General features: G+C 52.6%; 1 protein-coding gene and 1 long non-coding RNA gene across 11 annotated transcripts; one reads left to right on the forward strand and one right to left on the reverse strand.

Annotated features, from left to right (window-relative positions):
* Window positions 1–3233: 3233 nt before the first annotated feature.
* Window positions 3234–14859, forward strand: FAM181A (family with sequence similarity 181 member A). Of its 6 annotated transcripts, none has more exons than XM_003778356.4 (2): window positions 3234–3340; window positions 12560–14858. In XM_003778356.4, exon 2 carries the CDS (start codon window positions 12647–12649, stop codon window positions 13523–13525), a length of 879 nt encoding a protein of 292 aa, XP_003778404.1. In that variant the 5' UTR covers window positions 3234–3340; window positions 12560–12646; the 3' UTR covers window positions 13526–14858. The 6 variants fall into 6 exon arrangements, with proteins under 6 accessions (XP_003778404.1, XP_003778403.1, XP_003778406.1 ...); XM_003778355.3 differs by lacking the exon at window positions 3234–3340 and adding an exon at window positions 11535–11814 and having other exon boundaries at window positions 12560–14859; XM_003778358.3 differs by lacking the exon at window positions 3234–3340 and adding an exon at window positions 11535–11759.
* On the reverse strand, window positions 3847–11507 carry LOC129049827 (uncharacterized). Of its 5 annotated transcripts, none has more exons than XR_010137014.1 (6): window positions 10608–10791; window positions 9962–10119; window positions 7730–8327; window positions 6583–6688; window positions 5285–6480; window positions 3847–4089 (listed from the first exon to the last, which is right to left on the reverse strand). It is a non-coding gene; the product is annotated as an uncharacterized LOC129049827 (long non-coding RNA). The 5 variants fall into 5 exon arrangements; XR_008513193.2 differs by lacking the exon at window positions 10608–10791 and adding an exon at window positions 9442–9669 and having other exon boundaries at window positions 7730–8179; window positions 9962–10601; XR_008513189.2 differs by lacking the exons at window positions 9962–10119; window positions 10608–10791 and adding an exon at window positions 11255–11507.
* Window positions 14860–17064: the final 2205 nt, after the last annotated feature.

The following is a 17064-nucleotide window of genomic DNA, read 5'->3' on the forward strand; positions in this document are numbered from 1 at the left end:
TCAATACCCAGAGATCTCATGTGCCCAGAGCCAGGGAGAGGAAGAAAGCAGAGAAAGAGGTGAGGATGGAGAGTGGGAAGCCCGCACTAGCTAGTGAGTTGAAAAAAGACAGAGAAGCTGGTGAGGGTGAGCTGTGCAAGTATCCAAGGCAGGAGCTGGCAACACTTTTTCCCTAAAGGACCAGACTATAAATACTTGAGGCTTTGTGTGCACTCTGGGGTCGGTCACAACCCTCAACTCCACTGTCGTAGGGCAAAAGCAGCATAGACAATATGTCTATGGCTGTGTTCCAATAAAACTGGCCTGGCTGTGTTCCAATAAAACTTTATTTACACAAACACGTGGCAAGCCTATCAGTGCAACCACTGAGCTAAGGGAAGATAATTCCAGGAGGGAACAGCAAGTGCAAAGGCCCTTGGGTGGGAGTGAGCCTGGTGCCTGAGGAACAGCAAGAAAAAGGATGTGGCTGGCGAAGGATGACCAGTGGATAAGGTTAAAGAAATAACTGGCAATGGAACAGGGAAGGGGGCGAGAAGAGGCTCTTGCTTGACTTGGCCCTGTTCAGGGCTCGTCCAGGGACCCTCACCCTGGGGATGTGGCTACAGACCCAACTTTAAGGTCCACTGAACACACCTGAACTCACATCCACTGCCATGCTTCTTTCTCTGGGGAGGATTGGCTGAGATCTGTTGAAACATCAGCAAGAGCTCTCACCCTGGGAGTGGTCTGCAGCCCTCCAGCCCACGTCTTCCCAATCTTCTCCTTTATCTATATGCTTGTTACCAGTGGAGGGTCTTGACTACAAGTTGTCCAGGTTCTTGGTATTTTGAACAAAAAATTGGACAAAATGCACAAGCAAACCAACAAAAGAATGAAACAATGATTTACTGAAATGAAAGTACACAGTGGGAGCATACTTAAGCAAGTGGCTCAAGAGTACTGGTTGCAAATCTTCTAGGGTTTATGTACCCTCTAGAGGTTTCCCATTGGTTATATAGAGTTACATACTATGTAAATAAAGACTTGGCCCATGAACAGTCTGATTGGTGGCAGGAGGTGATTGATCAGAGGTACTTTACATTTTACTTGTGCAACACAGTGGGAAAACGGGTAGGGTCTGCAAAGGGAGCAGCCTCTAATCCTTGTTACTTGGGTGTGGAAAGATGGTGTTTTCCTTTTGATTCAGTTCTAGGAAGTCAGTGTGAATTGCCTTAGGGTCCCTGCCTCCAGACCCTATTCTCCTGCCTCACACTCTTCCTCCCAGTCTCCCCTCCACCCCAGAGCAGCAGAGCTAAAACGACCCCTACTCATCCTTTAGCCTGCTGGAAGGGACCCCAGCCCGGGAGCTGGGCACTGTTTCCACCAAGTTTATCAGATGAGAAGTGTGAGGCCCACACAGATGAAATCACTGCCCAGATGAGCGAGGCAGGAATGAAATGCAATCGTCTGACTCCTAAGGTGTGTGAGTGACCTCTGTGGGTGACAAACATGCTTCAAGGGGTTTGCCATGTGCCAGGCACTGGAATGCCATCCAAGGGGCCAACGTTGGTCTAGGAGAGCTCACCTCGGTGCTAGGGTGGAGGTAAGGGGGCTGCAGCGCTCACAGCAGTAACTCTTCGTAGTCCCAGCGCGCCCCACCAGGACCAAGTCAGGGAGTGCAGGAGCCGAATGCCAAGGCAGGTGAAAATGGCCCTTTTGCTGATGATGCAAATGCCCCTTTCCTGAGAGATGACGGCATATTCAGAGAATTTTGAAAAAGTTTGTTATGGGCTAGATTGGGGCTACAGACAGAGTTGTGATCAGAGGCTAGGAACTAAATGATAGATGCTGATGAAGAGTCTTCTATTACTCAAGTAGGACAGGTGCTCCAGGTGGCTGGGGTGGGGGCTGGGAATTTGTAAGGCAAGAAGGCAGAATGTCCACCACCAACCCCACCTTCCCCTAAGGGCATTGTAGACACCGGCTGAGCCCAAACCCCAGCTCCTCTGCCACTAGGGGAGAGTTCTATCTCCCTGGTCCTAGTTTCTGAATCTGTCAAATGGGAAGAACAATACCCATCTCAGGTTTTATTGACTCATTTTGACTCATTGGTTTATTTGTTTAGTGAGGATTAAATGAGACGGCAAATATCTAACTCTTGGGGCATTGCAGTATTCAATGCGAGTTAGACCCCTGCCCCATCATTTTTCCCTTGGAAACTCCCATCCCAGGAGGCAAGGGATCCTCTCTGACGACGAGGGTGTGCTGTTTGTGCAACATACCTGAGGGACAGTGTGGCTAGAAGGGTGGGAGCCAGGCATTGAGGATGCACTTGCTGTTTACAGATTGTTTTATGACTGGCTGTTGGAGCTCCTAAAATGGCTCAGGAGCCAACCAACCATTTTACTCTATGCTCTGATTTGTTTATTCATTCATTCATTCATTCATTCATTCGTTCGTTCGTTCAGTCAGTCAGTCATTAAGCATGTATCACGTGCCTACTGCATGCAAAGATACATGGGGGATTCAACTTTTCTACTTAACCTTATCTCACCTCACTCCCTGCAGCGACCTCTCCTCCCCACTGCACTGAGCTCACTGTCTCCACCCTCCAAAATGCCTAACACTCTCCGTCTCGGTGCCTTGACTCAAGCTATGGCTGTTGCCATCACTGCTGCCTCTCACCCCTGAAACAAAGCAGCATGTTAGAAAGATTCGGGTTCAGAGTCAGGAGGTAAGGATTCGGATCTTGGCTCTGCCTCTCACTAGCTGTTAAGTTCTTTAGTCTACCTGAGCCCCCGTTTCTGCATCTGCCAGATGGGAATGACTTTAGAATCTATCACAAAAGGTTGTTGTGAGAATAAATACTATGAGATGTGTAAGATATCTACCATGACTAAGTCAGTGCCTGGCCTGGAGATGAAACTTAGTGACAAATGTCTGTTGAACGGACCTGATGAATTCTGGCCTGGGAGGTGGGAAACTTGAATCTTGGTCACAGGAATATGTGCTTGAATATGTCACCGCTTTTCTCAAGGGGCTCCAATCCCTTGATTAAAATGGCAGGGTTGGATCACCAGAATGCCAAGTATTGACATCCCTGGCTTCCCATCCTGTGATTCTGACCTGGATCCAGGGACACTTGGCACACAGCCGGCTTCATCTCCATCCTCCCTCAGGGAAGACATCACTAGTAGATCAGAGTGTCCTATCTACTGAACCCTTGGAATCTCTCCACAGGGCACCTGCCAGTCATCGCCAATCAAACCCGAGATGACGGTTGAGATCAAACAGACTTTTCATTCCTGGTTGGTGCCTGGGAGAGTGACGAGGCCTATCAGTGCTGGAGGACACAGTCAAGGTGATGGGTGTGTGGGGGTGGGGGAGCATGCAGAGCAGGGGCACGAATGTGGGGCGGTGGTCCATCTGGGATGCCCCGCAGGGCACAGACACCACTACCATGTCACTTTTGTCCCACTAGCCCTTCTTTATGGCTTCACCTGGGCACCCATCATATCCAGCCCAAGGGAGAGGCAAAGGCGAGAGAAGGGCACCGACTATGAACCAGGTGATCGATGTGTTTGTTGAGTTTTCATGGCTGATGTCTTAATCCTCATTACCAACCCTGCCAGGGAACTACCCTTAGCTCCACTTCAAGGGTGAGGAATAGGAGGCTTAGAGCTTACTGATCATGATGATTAATCATAAAATCACAGTAATTGGCTTGGGTTGCACTCCAGCTTCACCCCTTTTGGCTGTGGGGTCTTGGGCAAGTCACTTAGTCAACCAGTGCCTCAGTGTCCTCATTTGTAGAGTAGGCATAATAGCAATAGCCACCTCATTATGAAGGAGTTAATACAGAGGAAGTTTTTGAAACATTATTAGCATTTAATAAGAGGTCAGTAAACTATTTTCGAGGCTGTTGGCATGCATTTCGTATTCATTTTGCTACCCCCAGCACTTCAGAGAATGTCCTGTACATAGTAGGTGTTCATTAAATGCTTTAGAACCACTTGTTGAGCATTATCAACTCCCCAGGGAAGTCCCACGTGGGTCTTCTTGTTGCCGAGAAAGTCCCACATAATTCTTTCTTGTTGCCAAAGAGGACATCTCAAAGAAAATAACAAAAATATACTGAGCCAAACAAAAATGCAAGCACAACATAACAAAATTTGTGAGATGTGGCCAAAGCAGTGCTGAGAGGAAATTTTATAGCACTAAGAGGCCTACATTAGAAAACAAGACAAATCTCAATCAGTGATCAAAGCCGTGCCCTCAGAAAAAGAAAAGTGAAATAAGCCCAAAGCATGAAGAAGAAAGGAAGTAATAAAGATAAAAGCAGAAGTCAATGACATTGAAAACAGAAAAAAAAAAATAGAAAAAAAAAATAAAAGAGCTGGTTTTTAAACAGATCAATCAAATTAACAAGCTTCTAGCAAGACTGACCAAAAGAGAGAAGACATAGATTATGATATCAGAAGTGAAATGCAGTCAGGTGTGGTGGCTCACGCCTGTAATCCCAGCACTTTGGGAGGCCAAGACGGGAGGATAGCTTGAGCTCAGGGGTTTGAGACCAGCCTGGGAAAAATAGTAAAACCTCCTCTCTACAAAAAATTTTAAAAAATTAGCTGGATGTGTTGGCATGAACCTGTAGTCTCAGCTACTCCGGACACTGAGGTGGAAGGACTGCTTGAGTCCGGGGGGTCAAGACACTGCAGTGTGCCACAATTGTGCCACTGCACTGCAGTGACAGAGCAAGACCTTGTCTCAAAAAAAGAAGAAAGAAAGAGAGAGAGGAAGGAAGGAAGGAAGGGAGGGAGGGAGGGAGGAAAAGACAGAAAGGCAGGCTAAAATAGTAAATGTTATGATGTTATATCTTAGCATAATAAAACTTGTAAATAGGCTAAAGAAAAAACATATGATCTTATAAATTGATGCAAAAAATTCATTTGACAAAATTTAACATCCATTCATGACAAGAACTCCCAGAAAATTAGGAATAGAAGAAAGTATCCTCAACTTGATGAGGAGGATCTACAAAATTCCAACAGCTACATCATATCCCATGGTGAAAGACCAAAAGCTTTTCCCCCAAAATCAGGAACAAGACACAGAGGTCTGTTTGCACCACTCTTCTTCAACATAGAACTCTTTCCCTGAACCCCATCCCTCTTGAGACTCCACATGGTGAAGATGGGATGAGCTCTCCTCTCTTCCTGGGGCTTGAGTCCTCAGACTCACCAGCTCTAACCCCACTCATTCATATCCCTTTCAAGAATGCACAGGGGAGTGTAAGTGGGCTTACCTGATTTTATGATGTTGAATCTGCTCTGATTTATACTAGGAAAAACCAAATCATTTGCCAAATATAAGTAGCACCGACTTGTGGCATGCTATCATATAGCACCGTATCACATGATAGCACCATATCAATATCCATGTGTGCAGCACAGAGGTCGAGAATTGATGATGTAATTCAACCAGGAAACTGAGGCCCAGAGAGGGTGAGTGACTACCTCAAGATCACACAGCCAGGTAGGGGCAGAGTTCAAAGATCTCATCTCCAAAGCCAGTCTCCCTTTCATGATACAATAATATGGTTGAAAGCACTTCCAATGTGGAACTTGATCACACTGATAGTGGTTTCTGTCACTGGAGGTGGACTGCAGCCAGGGGTGCTGGGGCTGGCTGAGCCGGGCTGTGACTACTCTGGGGCAATGCAAGGTCTCTGCCTCCTCTGAGGGCACAGCCACACCAGGCAACTTCACCAGCACAGGAAGCCCTCGGCCTGGCAGCCAAAGGGGTTGGCTTTGACCTGGTGCCTCCTGTTCCCAGGAAGCAAGAAGCACGTCCACTCTGATTACGGCTGACAGCCTGCCGCAGGCTGGTCTTTGCTAGAAATACTGCCATTATGTAAGAGGTTACATAAATCATCTTGTGATGTCTGCGTCGCACGTCCATAGAGGCGCTGCCGGGCCACTCTGTCCTCCGTGTGGCCTTTGTTACGTTCCCCGAGCTGGCGTGGTCGGTCGGGCCTAACTCTCCAGGGCAGGGGTGGCTGGCTGGGAAGAGTCTGCAGCCCTGGGCTAGCAAGGCCCCTGGGAGAGAGACGGAGCCCTCATATTGGTTCACAGTTGTCGGTGGGAGCAGCATCTCAGGATCATTCTCACCCTAGCTTTGTCATTTACTGCCCATGGGACCTTCAGCGAGTTTCCTAGCCCAATTTGTGCCTCAACTTCCTCATCAATTAAAGAGAGTAACCATGGCAACTGAGAACAAATGACAATATATGACACATATTTCCATCAAGCAGGACTTTACACTCATATGATGAGGTGTGAGAAACAGCACCGGGTGGCCGGCAGAGCAGAGCTCCCTCCCAGGTTCTTCTCCTACCTGGTTCTGCCTGGTTCTGCCTTGGATGAATCTCTGCCCCTCTCTGGGCCTCTCTGTCTTCATCTCTAAAATGAGAAGTCAGCCCATCTTTTGGAACTGAATTTTCTGTAGAGGTGTAAAATCTCCTTTAACGTTTATTTTTGGCAATTTAAAACATTACCAAACATGTACCAACAAACAAATACATTTAAATGCATTTTAACTCACAAGGTGACACGCTAGGCTGCCGACTGGTGAACTTGGGCAGTCAGGTTAACTCCTCTGGGGACCAGGTAATAGTTTCTCCAGGGACTCCTTTCATTTGATGACCATCCTAAGATCATAAGAGAAGCTTTTTTAGGCCGGGCGTGGTGGCTGAAAGCTGTAATCCCAGCACTTTGGGAGGCTGAGGCAGGTGGATCACCTGAGGTCAGGAGTTTGAGACCAGCCTGGCCAACATGGTGAAACCCTGTCTCTACTAAAAATACAAAAATTAGCCAGGGGTGGTGGCATGCATCTGTAATCCCAGCTACTCAGGAGGCTGAGGCAGGAGAATCACTTGAACCTGGCAGGCAGAGGTTGCAGTGAGCCGAGATCGCACCACTGCACTAGAGCCTGGGTGACAGAGCGAGACTCTATCTCAAAAAATAAATAAATTAAAAGATAAACTTTTTTAAAAAGTTGACATCTCAACTGCTTCTCTCTATAAACCGAGATTTTGTAAATGTTCTGCAACCAAAACAAAGTATGGCTGATGGCTGATGTGAAACCATAATCCATATCTCCTGATTTCAAAGTTTTATATCATCAGAACAGACTCCTTGTTCTAATGCATTGTTTGCAAATAAGTAGAAGGTAAGCATTTGAGCATGGAAAATAAATTTGTACTCATAGCCCATGGTTCTCACAGTTTTACACGTTGAATCTCCACATTTTTTTTTTTGAGATGAAGTCTTGCTCTTGTCCCCCAGGCTGGAGTGCAATGGCACAATCTCAGCTCACTGCAACCTCTGCCTCCTGGGTTCAAGGAACCTCTGCTTCCTGGGTTCAAGCGATTCTCCTGCCTCAGCCTCCAGAATAGCTGGGATAACAGGCGCCTGCCACCACGCCTGGCTAATTTTTGTATTTTTAGTAGAGATGGGGTTTCACCATGTTGGCCAGGCTGGTCTCGAACTCCTGACCCCAGGTGATCCATCCGCCTCGGCCTCCCAAAGTGCTGGGATTACAGGCATGAGCCACCGCGCCCGGCTGAATCTCCACATATTTTTAAATGGGCATCTCTGCTTCAAAGCAATTTGAAAACCCACTGCCCAGATGAGCTCCTCGGGTCCCTAAGGCTTGGCCTGTGCATGCCCTGCCAGATGCCTCTTCTCACTTGCAGCTGCAGTCTACACATGTGCTGGCTGAATCCTAGAAGGAGATGATGTCTGTCCACATCCAGAGGTTCTGGAGGGGTGGCTCCCAGGAGATTGCTAGGGAGTTGTTCTGCTTCACTGATGAGTGGGCGGGAGACAAATGTTTACTTATCAAGCTAAAGCAGGGAATGCCACCTCCACACCCTCTGGTCCTTGCACACAGTAGGTGTTGAATGGAGTTGATGCAAAGCTGGGAGTCCCTGCGGCAGGGTTAGCACAGTGGGCCGTCGGGAAACCAAGGCAGCAACAACTGGTTGGGAAGGGGCCGTCAGCGGCCCAGCTTATCCAAGTTCAGGGCAGTTGAAGCCAGCACAGCTCACGTGCCTTTAACAGAGCTTTACAGAACTCAGGCTCTGGTGCTGGGCGATGCAGTCGGGAAGAAGCGCTTCCAGCTCTCATGTGCCACAGTCCTGTAGGATCACAGACAATTCGTTGTCATGTAAGCCATAGCAAACACAAGCATCCTTCACTCAGGCCTGCTGTGTGCTGAGTCCATTCAAGTCACAGGAGATACAGAGAGAAAGCTGTGGACGAGCTCCCTTTCCTTCTGGAGCTCACCTGGACGGGGCAAACAATCAACAGACAAAATTAAAAAAAAATAAGACAGATAACAGCTGTTTACAGTTCACAGGAAAAATCCTGCTCAGTGGAATGGGCAAAGTATTTAATTCATAAAACATTTAGTAAGAAGCTACTCTGTGCCAGGCTCTAGTAGGAGTCAGATTACAAAGGGCCTTCTGCATTTAGCTAAGGAGGTTAGACTTCATCTTTGACTCTAGGAACACAGGGATGGGAGGGGGCATTATTAACAATGCTAGGAGTTGGTGCAAGGCATCCTGGAGGAGGGGATGTTTGAGCTGGGCCTTGAAGAATGGCTGAGAGGACAGGGTTGGCTGAGTTGGGCCCAAGAATCAGGTTTGAGGCTTCTGTGGGTGTGTCACCAACTGTAAACGGGAAAAATAATCCCCTCTCTGCCCAGACCCAGGACAATAATGAGAGAACACTGGGGGAGTCTTATGACTCGTATGATTACTGCTGTCTTTCCACCTGCCTATATGGCCAATGAGAAAAACACAGAGGAGCCTTCCCTTGTGTGGGTCAGAGGCACCCTGAGGCCTGGCCTCAAGCCACAGTTGCCTCCTCTCCCCGCTCCTGACTTCCCAAAGCTGCAGCTCCCGTATTCCTGAGTCAGGAAGGTCCAACGTTGGGCTAGAAGAGTGGAACCCAGGACGCATGGAGAAAATCTGGTCTTCGTGGCCGGCAGCGCTTAGGCAGCGTCTGGTGCTCACGGGAGCTCCAGGAGGCAATGTGGCCAGGCAGATCCAACTTCAGCCTTTGGACACAGACGGGCCTGGCTTCAAGTTCAAGCTCTGCTGGTTAACAGCTGTGAAGCCTTGGGAAGGTAACTCAACCTCACTTCATTTGTCAGGGCAACCACAACACCACCCTCACGGAGCTGCCCCGAGGGTCAGGTGAGGTCTTCATGTGGTTGTGGAATACGGCTCCTGGCACATGCTGGGTGTCCACAAAGAATCCATTTTCTTCCACTTTTCTCTCCCCTTCCTTTCTCTCTTCCCTCTTTTCTTCCTTCTCTCTTTCCTCAAAAAGTGTTTGGTGGAAGAACAGCCCACATTAAGAGCTTTGGAAAGACTTTCGTAAGACACCGACTCACCTCCCACGGAGTCCACGGGCCTGGTGGGGAGGCTTACTACTGGCTAAGAAAGGAGAGACCGCTTCACGAGCGGGCAGTGCAGAATGGGCCAGCAGGGCTGCAGGTGCCATGGGATCTCAAGGAAGCTGGGAGCTGAGCTGAGTGGCTCTAAAATGTCTTGATGCCCTTAGAAGAGAGAAGACCTTCTGGAGAGAGGAATTGATGCAGCCCACACAAAGCACAGAAGGCCTGGGGAGAAAAGGGCAGAGCACAGCAAAGCAGGTGGTTATGTAGTCAGGTGCCGGCTGCTGGAGAGGTTCAAACTCTTGGCTGTGCACACCAGCCTCATGCAGTAGGCAGCAGGGAGCTGGCCCTGGTGGCCACGGGCCCTCAGGGCACTCTCTTCAGCCATGTGTGCCAGATGTTTTGGAGCAGAAAGGACATTTCCTGCCTGTACCAGTCAGGGTGGGCTGGGACGTGCTGCAGAAACACATAGCCCTCAAATCTCTGGTACTTCAAATGATGATGGTTTGGCTCTTACCCATGCAGAGGTTGCCGCAGGCAGGAGCAGCTCTCCAGGGCACGTAGTGGCCGCCAATCTAGGATGCATCAGTCCAGCGGCACTTGCATCTCGGTCCACACTTCCCCGACCCCGCAGCAGGGTAGGGGCATGGAGAATACAGTGCTGGCTTTCAAGGCCTAAATTGAGTCACAGCTTGTCAGCACCGGGCCATCTCCTCCAAATCCTTCGTTTTGCCTGTAGGGACCCTCGGGCCGGGGGTAGGGGAGATGGCTTGGAGTCAGGCCACAGCAGCTGTCTATTGGCCAGTGGGAAGGAGCGGGGCCATCACTCCTGGATGGAGGCCCTGGCCCTGCCCTGCCAATGCCCCCAGTCTGGGTAGGGAGACTCCAGGGAGGAGTCCTGCAACCTAAGATGCCAAATCTTAGGTTGTAGTACGGAGGTGTGGGTTGGCGCGTAGACCACCAGCCATCTGGCTGGTGAGGGAGACAGGAGGAGAAGGCAGTAGAAGGGGAAGAGGAAAGGAAGGGGAAGGAGAGGAGGAGGGAAGAGGAGGCTGAGCCTGGGCAGAAAAATGACGAGGCGTGAAAGGGGCCCGTGAGCTGGGCTGGCACGGAGGCACGACCATTAGCATTTCCCAGGCAGCCGCCCTCGCCTTCAGCCTCACCTTCCCTCTGACCAGTTGGTGGGCAGGGCCAACAGCGGCTCTGGGCTCCCTTGCTCGCTCAGAGCGGCCCTGCTTGCAGCCCCGCCGGCGTTGGCACGGTGACAGTAGCCAAGTGTGCAAACTTGTGCCATTGTCCGCAGGCCAGGGGGAGCCATGGAAACTGGCTAATATGACACAGGAAAATGTTTGCTGATGGCAATTCTATGGGCTTTGTCCACCTCTTTCTCCATCATGACGACTCGATTTAAGTCCCTAACTGTTTGACTACAAATGCAAGGGGACCGTGCAACGCCAACCTTTTGTCCGGCTGCGCTGAATGGGCAATTCAGGCTTTGTGCAGCTCAATTGAGGAAGCAAACATAAAGACAAGATTCCTGAGAGCTCCAGCTCCCTTCCCATGGATATCCCAGCACCTCGTTAGAGAGTCCTTCCTCAGCCACCTTTTCCGACAGGCATCAGTGCACCTCCCGACCTTGAAGGCCCTCCATCCCGGATCCCTGGGGGATCCTGGCAGGGAGGGTGGTGGTGTTGGCAGGGGGAGAGAGAGAGAGAGAGAGAGAGACAGAGAGACAGGAGAAGAGAGAGTGAGAGTGAGAGAGCCACTCAACACTCAAGGACAGCGGGAAAAGCAGCCCGCCCTGGCTTACCCCGTCCGATTGTCTGTCCGCACTGGAGCATGGCAGCTGTAGGCCTGGAGTCTTTGGGGGAGGTTTGCAAGCCTGTCTCCACTAGGCCCAGCCCCTTCTCGATCCTGGACATTTTAAACACACACACACACACACACACACACACACACACACACACACACACACACCCCACCCCCTTGAGAAACCAGGGAACCGAGGTCAAGGGGAGGAGAGGCGTGGAAGCCGAGGAGAGTGGGGCTGAAGGGTAGAAATTTACCGGGAAATGATTGCATTTGGGAGCTGTCTTTTTTGTGATGGTCCCCATGGTGACAATTTGTGACGGCAAAGAATGTGGGAACGGGGCGCCGCCGCCTGATTGGGATGCTTTGTATCTGGAGAGGCGCTCCTGATTGGCCTGAGGGGCCCCCCAGCTCCGGGGAGTTGTCCTCCATTCAGCCCACTCAAGGGTTGCACAACTGCTTCCAGCCGGACGGAGCTCGGCCGGCTGCGCCGGGGCCTGTCCCAGGTCTGCAGTGGGGAACCTGCCGGGCCACGTTGGTGGGGCCCGGGCCACACCTTCAGTCAGCGTGGAGGCCCGGTGGCTCTGGCCCGACTGGGTGGCGGGTGTGGGGGCAGGCTGGGGCCTGGGGGAGGGGCGAGGTGCGGTGGGTGGTGGCTGAGGAGGCATGAAATTGCTGCAGATGCTTCTTCGGGGGAGTCCCTGCTGCCCACAGCCTGAGATCAGCCCGCAAGGCAGGTCTCGATTAAGTGCCAGACAGGGGTCCTGCCTGGTCCTGCGTGAGAGCTGGGGGTGGAGCGTGGGGACTGAGGAGGGGGGCTGGTGCTCCTCGTGCTGAGGGCAGAAGTGGTGGGAGGGGGAGGCTACCACCAGGGCGGAAGGGGGCTTGGCCTTGCTTTAAAGAGGAGCAGTTGCCTCAGCTCAGAGAATAAACACCTCGCTGGCAAGTTGCACACGTTGGCAGCGTGGTGTGTGGGAGATGGGGCAGGCTGGGAGTGTGTGCCAGCCCCAGCAATGCCACCTGTAGCTCGGTCACCTTGGGCGAGTTGCTTGACCTTTCTGAGCCTTGGCTGCAAGAAGGGGCACCAGACCCAAGCAGGCTGGGCGAGGCTCTGCTGGAGCCTGCCGCATCCCAGGTGTGCAGGAAGTGCTCAGCCACTTGGCAGGCACATCCCTCTACCTAGGACTCTGTTTAGGGCTGAGAGGTGCTGGGGTGGGGACACTGTTTGTAGGCAGGTGCTGTGGTCTTTTGGGAGGGCTGGGTGTGGTTGCTCGGAGAGACTCCGATGGCTTGTTTTGTCCCCCAGGTCAGCTCGGTGCCCTTCCTTGGAGCTGCCGGCCACCAGCAGAGCCTACCCTCTTCATGGAAAGCCTCGTGCAGTGGCCCCCTGGTGATGGCATCCGACAGTGATGTGAAGATGCTGCTGAACTTCGTGAACCTGGCGTCCAGCGACATCAAGGCAGCCCTGGATAAGTCCGCACCCTGCCGCCGCTCCGTGGACCATCGCAAGTACCTGCAGAAGCAGCTCAAGCGCTTCTCCCAGAAGTATTCCCGGCTCCCGCGGGGCCTTCCGGGCAGAGCTGCTGAGCCCTACCTGAAAAGGGGGTCTGAGGACCGGCCCGGGAGGCTGCTCCTGGATTTGGGCCCTGATTCCAGCCCCGGTGGGGGTGGGGGCTGCAAGGAGAAGGCGCTGAGGAACCCCTACAGGGAGGAATGTCTTGCTAAGGAGCAGCTCCCACAGGGGCAGCATCCAGAAGCTGCCCAGCCTGGCCAGGTGCCCATGAGGAAAAGACAGCTGCCCGCTTCCTTCTGGGAAGAGCCGAGGCCCACCCACAGCTACCATGTGGGGCTGGAGGGGGGACTGGGCCCCAGGGAGGGACCTCCCTACGAGGGTAAGAAAAATTGCAAGGGCTTGGAACCCCTAGGGCCTGAGACTACCCCGGTGCCCATGTCTCCAAGGGCCCTGGCTGAAAAGGAGCCGCTCAAGATGCCTGGGGTCTCCCTGGTGGGCCGCGTCAATGCCTGGAGTTGCTGCCCCTTCCAGTACCATGGACAGCCCATCTACCCGGGCCCTCTGGGGACCCTGCCTCAGAGTCCTGTCCCCAGCCTGGGCCTTTGGAGGAAGAGCCCAGCCTTTCCTGGGGAGCTGACGCACCTCTGCAAGGATGTGGACGGCCTGGGGCAGAAGGTATGCAGGCCGGTGGTGCTGAAACCCATCCCCACCAAGCCGGCTGTGCCCCCACCCATCTTCAATGTCTTTGGCTACCTCTAGCTGGGCCGAGAGGGCCTCAGCCCCCACCTCTGGCCTGCAGGAGTGTCGAGGTCCCCAAGGCACTCTCCTGTGAGGAGGTGGCTGGGCCACATTGTGGCCTCTTCTGTTTGTGTGCGTATGGGAGTGGAGGGCAGGATTGGGGTGAGGCTCCTCAGGCAGTCACCCTTCAGCCTTGCAGCCTTGGAAGCTGGGGGGCTGGACCTGGTTGGCCCCTCCCCAAGCAGGCCAGGGCCCAGCAGCTTGTCCCGCTGTCCCTGTGCAGACCATGGGTGCTGGGATGTTGCCCTTCCTTGCAGTCACCCCAGAAGCCAGAGTGACGCATCTGTTCACCTGCCACTCACTCTGCGAGCCAATCTCAGTTGTTGTTCTTGTTCTTCTTGTTCTTTGTAAATATTGAGAAAGTTAAAAGAATAAAGATATTTCTTTTGGAGTTTCCATATCTTGGGTGTCATGAAGTTGAATGAGCCCCACCCAGGCTGAGGGCTGCTGGCAGAGGTGGCTGGTTTCAGGGAGGCCAGGAGTGGTTGAAACCTCTGAGATATCTGGGAATGGGCGCTGGGGACCAAGAGCTTGGTTCAAAGGAAGGAGGGTGAGGAGGAGAGGACAGGAGCCACTAGGGAAGGACATGCTGGCGTGGACCCCCAAGGGGGGAATAGGCGCTGGAGAATAGGCGCTGGAACCAGGGGAGGTGGGGCTGCAGTATCAGCGCCGCCCTGTGCTGTGGGGCTGGACGCTTCCTCTGGGGGTCTCCTTACCCCACCTGCAGGACAATGAGATGAGAATGGGTCTCTCTGCAGTGCCTTCTGCTCTGTGTACAGCCTCAGGGCAGCCTCTGTGCCAAGGTGGTTGTGCCCAACTCTGGTCAGAGGGAAAATCAGGCCAAACAGGAGTTTGGTCCCTGTGGACAAAACAGGTGGCTTGACCAAATTGTTCCTCTTGTAAGCATGGTCTTGGAGTCTACGTCCACGGGGAAAATAAATCAATTTAAAAAATAATAGCGAATTCCCCTAAACCGCGTTCTCTCTGGCACATACAAAAGGATTCTCTCTAGCTAATTCAGACTCCAGGTTACCTGCTGATGGGTCTCTCCTCGGGCCTGGCACACACCAGGTGACCCATCAATGGAATGATGAGGCCTCTGCCCGTGACAGTGCAGAGGGGAGCATCGGTGGCAGGAAGTGGCTCTGGATTTTGCTGTTAGTGTCCTACTAGCAAAGCTACCTGAGGGGCCTCCACCTGCACACAGGCCCAGGTTTTCTCTGCTGCTGTGGACGTGGCTCCATGGCTGAGAGAGGGTGGGCCTGCTGGCCTGCCGAGCTGCTTATTTTATCAGAACACAGTTTCCACAACTAAGAAGGGTGCAGCGGGCCAGTCCTGGCTGGGGGCTATGGTGCTCTCATCAGCAGCATGATGCTGGACAAGTTAATCCTCACTCTGTGCCTCAGTGTCCTCATCTGTACAATGGGGGACTAGGAAACAGGTGCCATGACCTCTTCTGCACCCCAGGCAAGTGTTGGCCGGTTGCAGGCTCCCTTCTTTGGAGCCCAGACATGGCCTCTGATTCCTCCTCACTAACACAGGAGGCAGGATCCATGGTCACCAAGGGCCCCTCCTACTTGTCTTGTTTTACTCCAGGATTCCCCTGGCCTGGGGAGTCCCCTGGAGGGGCAGCCCCAGCCCCAGGAAGCCAGCCAGTGGTTTCTGTCCAATGGCCTCTGAAGACTTCAGAGGCCACAGAAACAGGCATGGCCTGGGCAGAGCTGTTCAGAGTCATTATCTGGCCATGGGATGGGGACGGATCAACCTAGACCCTCAACCTCAGACTGCTCTGGTCTTAAAGAGCAGCAAGGGGCTGGGGGGTGGGGTACCCTCCTCTGCCCTCTGTGTGGCATCACACAGGCCCTCTGGATCCATGTCGATGAGCCTCAGCTCCCTGCAAACTGCATAGCAGCGGTTTAAAGGCCTGCATCCTAGCCTGCCATCTATCAGCTGTGCAATCTTGGGAAAGTTACTTAACCTCTCTGTGCTGAAATTTCCTCATTTGAAGAATGATTGATAACAGACCTGCTGTATAGGTTGTTGTGAGGCCAATGTGAGTGCCTGGCCCACTGCGCTACCCAGATGCTCAAAAGCTTCACCAACCACAAGTCGCCTCTTGTAGTTATCTAATGGTGTCTGTAGGTCCTGTCACGCTGACATTTTAATACTGTTTATGGGCTGTGCTGCCCAGGGGATGATGTGCCTGGACCATCCAACCAACCGCACCTACTAGAGGAGGACCTGAGCTCCAGAGACATGTCTCAGTCTTAGACTAAGATATCTTAGTCTTTGGGGAGAAAGCTCTGGTCTGTCTGATAAGACTGGCCTGTCCCTGCTCACAGCCCCAGGGAGTACCTGATGATCCATTCATTCAAAAGTTGGGAAGCAGAAACCTCTACTAAGACATGGCCTGACAGAAGCCCCTGGCAACATGATGCCCCCACATGGAAGCGAGGTAGGCAGAAAACATGCATTTAGGAAAGCGTTGGTATTAAAAATCAGTTTTAAATCCCGCTGCAGTGACAACAGCAGATACTCCCCTAACCACAAAGTGAACGGTGCTGGTTGAAAGTAAAACCCAGAGCCAGTCCAGGCACACCCCCCTACCCCTTCACCATCCCTGACACCCATCACTGGGTGAAGCAGGCTCCTGTTCACGAAGGGGAATCTCTGCCAGACTTTCAGGGCTGTGTCTGCGATGCTGTGAGACGTCCCTGAGGCTGCAAACCTCTTGGGGCTGGGTAGGTGCGGCTGTGGGAGGGGCCCACTTCTGCAGAGGGAGGTGGCTGTAAAGTGCTCTACACAGGAGTGATGGTCAAAATACATCATGAATGGCACAATGTGAGCACTGACCAACTGGAACCAACCCACTGGAGCAGTCCCAGGCCAGGAATGAACCCCTTAGCTGCTGGGTTGTGGGAAGATGGGGGCAGGGACCTAAGGAGGCCAAGGCTGGGCATGGCACTTGCCGGGAGGGGTCCTGAGCAGTGTTTGACTAAGTGGCATGGACGCATGTACATTAATATTCTAAGAACCCAAATGTAGCACTGGTGCGTCCCAGGCCAGGAGGTGCCACATCCTGCAAACGGCGACTATAGAGAAAACAGTGGCTGAACCCCTCCCCTACACCTCCCACTCACTCCTTCAGCCTCACCTCCCCCAGGGTGGCACCTCCCTCAGACCCGTACACTGCCCTGCCCAGTGCCTGGGTCTCTGGGCTGGGAGATTTGTGGTTGCTGCCATAGGACTGTTTGGGACATAATGTGGCCCAGGAGATGTTGTAGGTTAAGAGTCTGCCCAATACGCATCTCAGTCCACACACACCAAACAACTCACGCACTGGCCCTGCGTGCCTCATTCCATCACCACCTGCCATCCCTCAGGTCAGTTTGACCAGCAGTCACCCGAGATGCAAATGCCCTCCCTTTGGCTTCCGGGTGAGCAAAGGCGTTCTTCCATCAGAGTCTCCCCTGGGAGGTGAACCCTCCTTGGCAATTTAC

Source organism: Pongo abelii, chromosome 15 (assembly GCF_028885655.2).
Source record: "Pongo abelii isolate AG06213 chromosome 15, NHGRI_mPonAbe1-v2.0_pri, whole genome shotgun sequence".
NCBI lineage: Eukaryota > Metazoa > Chordata > Mammalia > Primates > Hominidae > Pongo > Pongo abelii.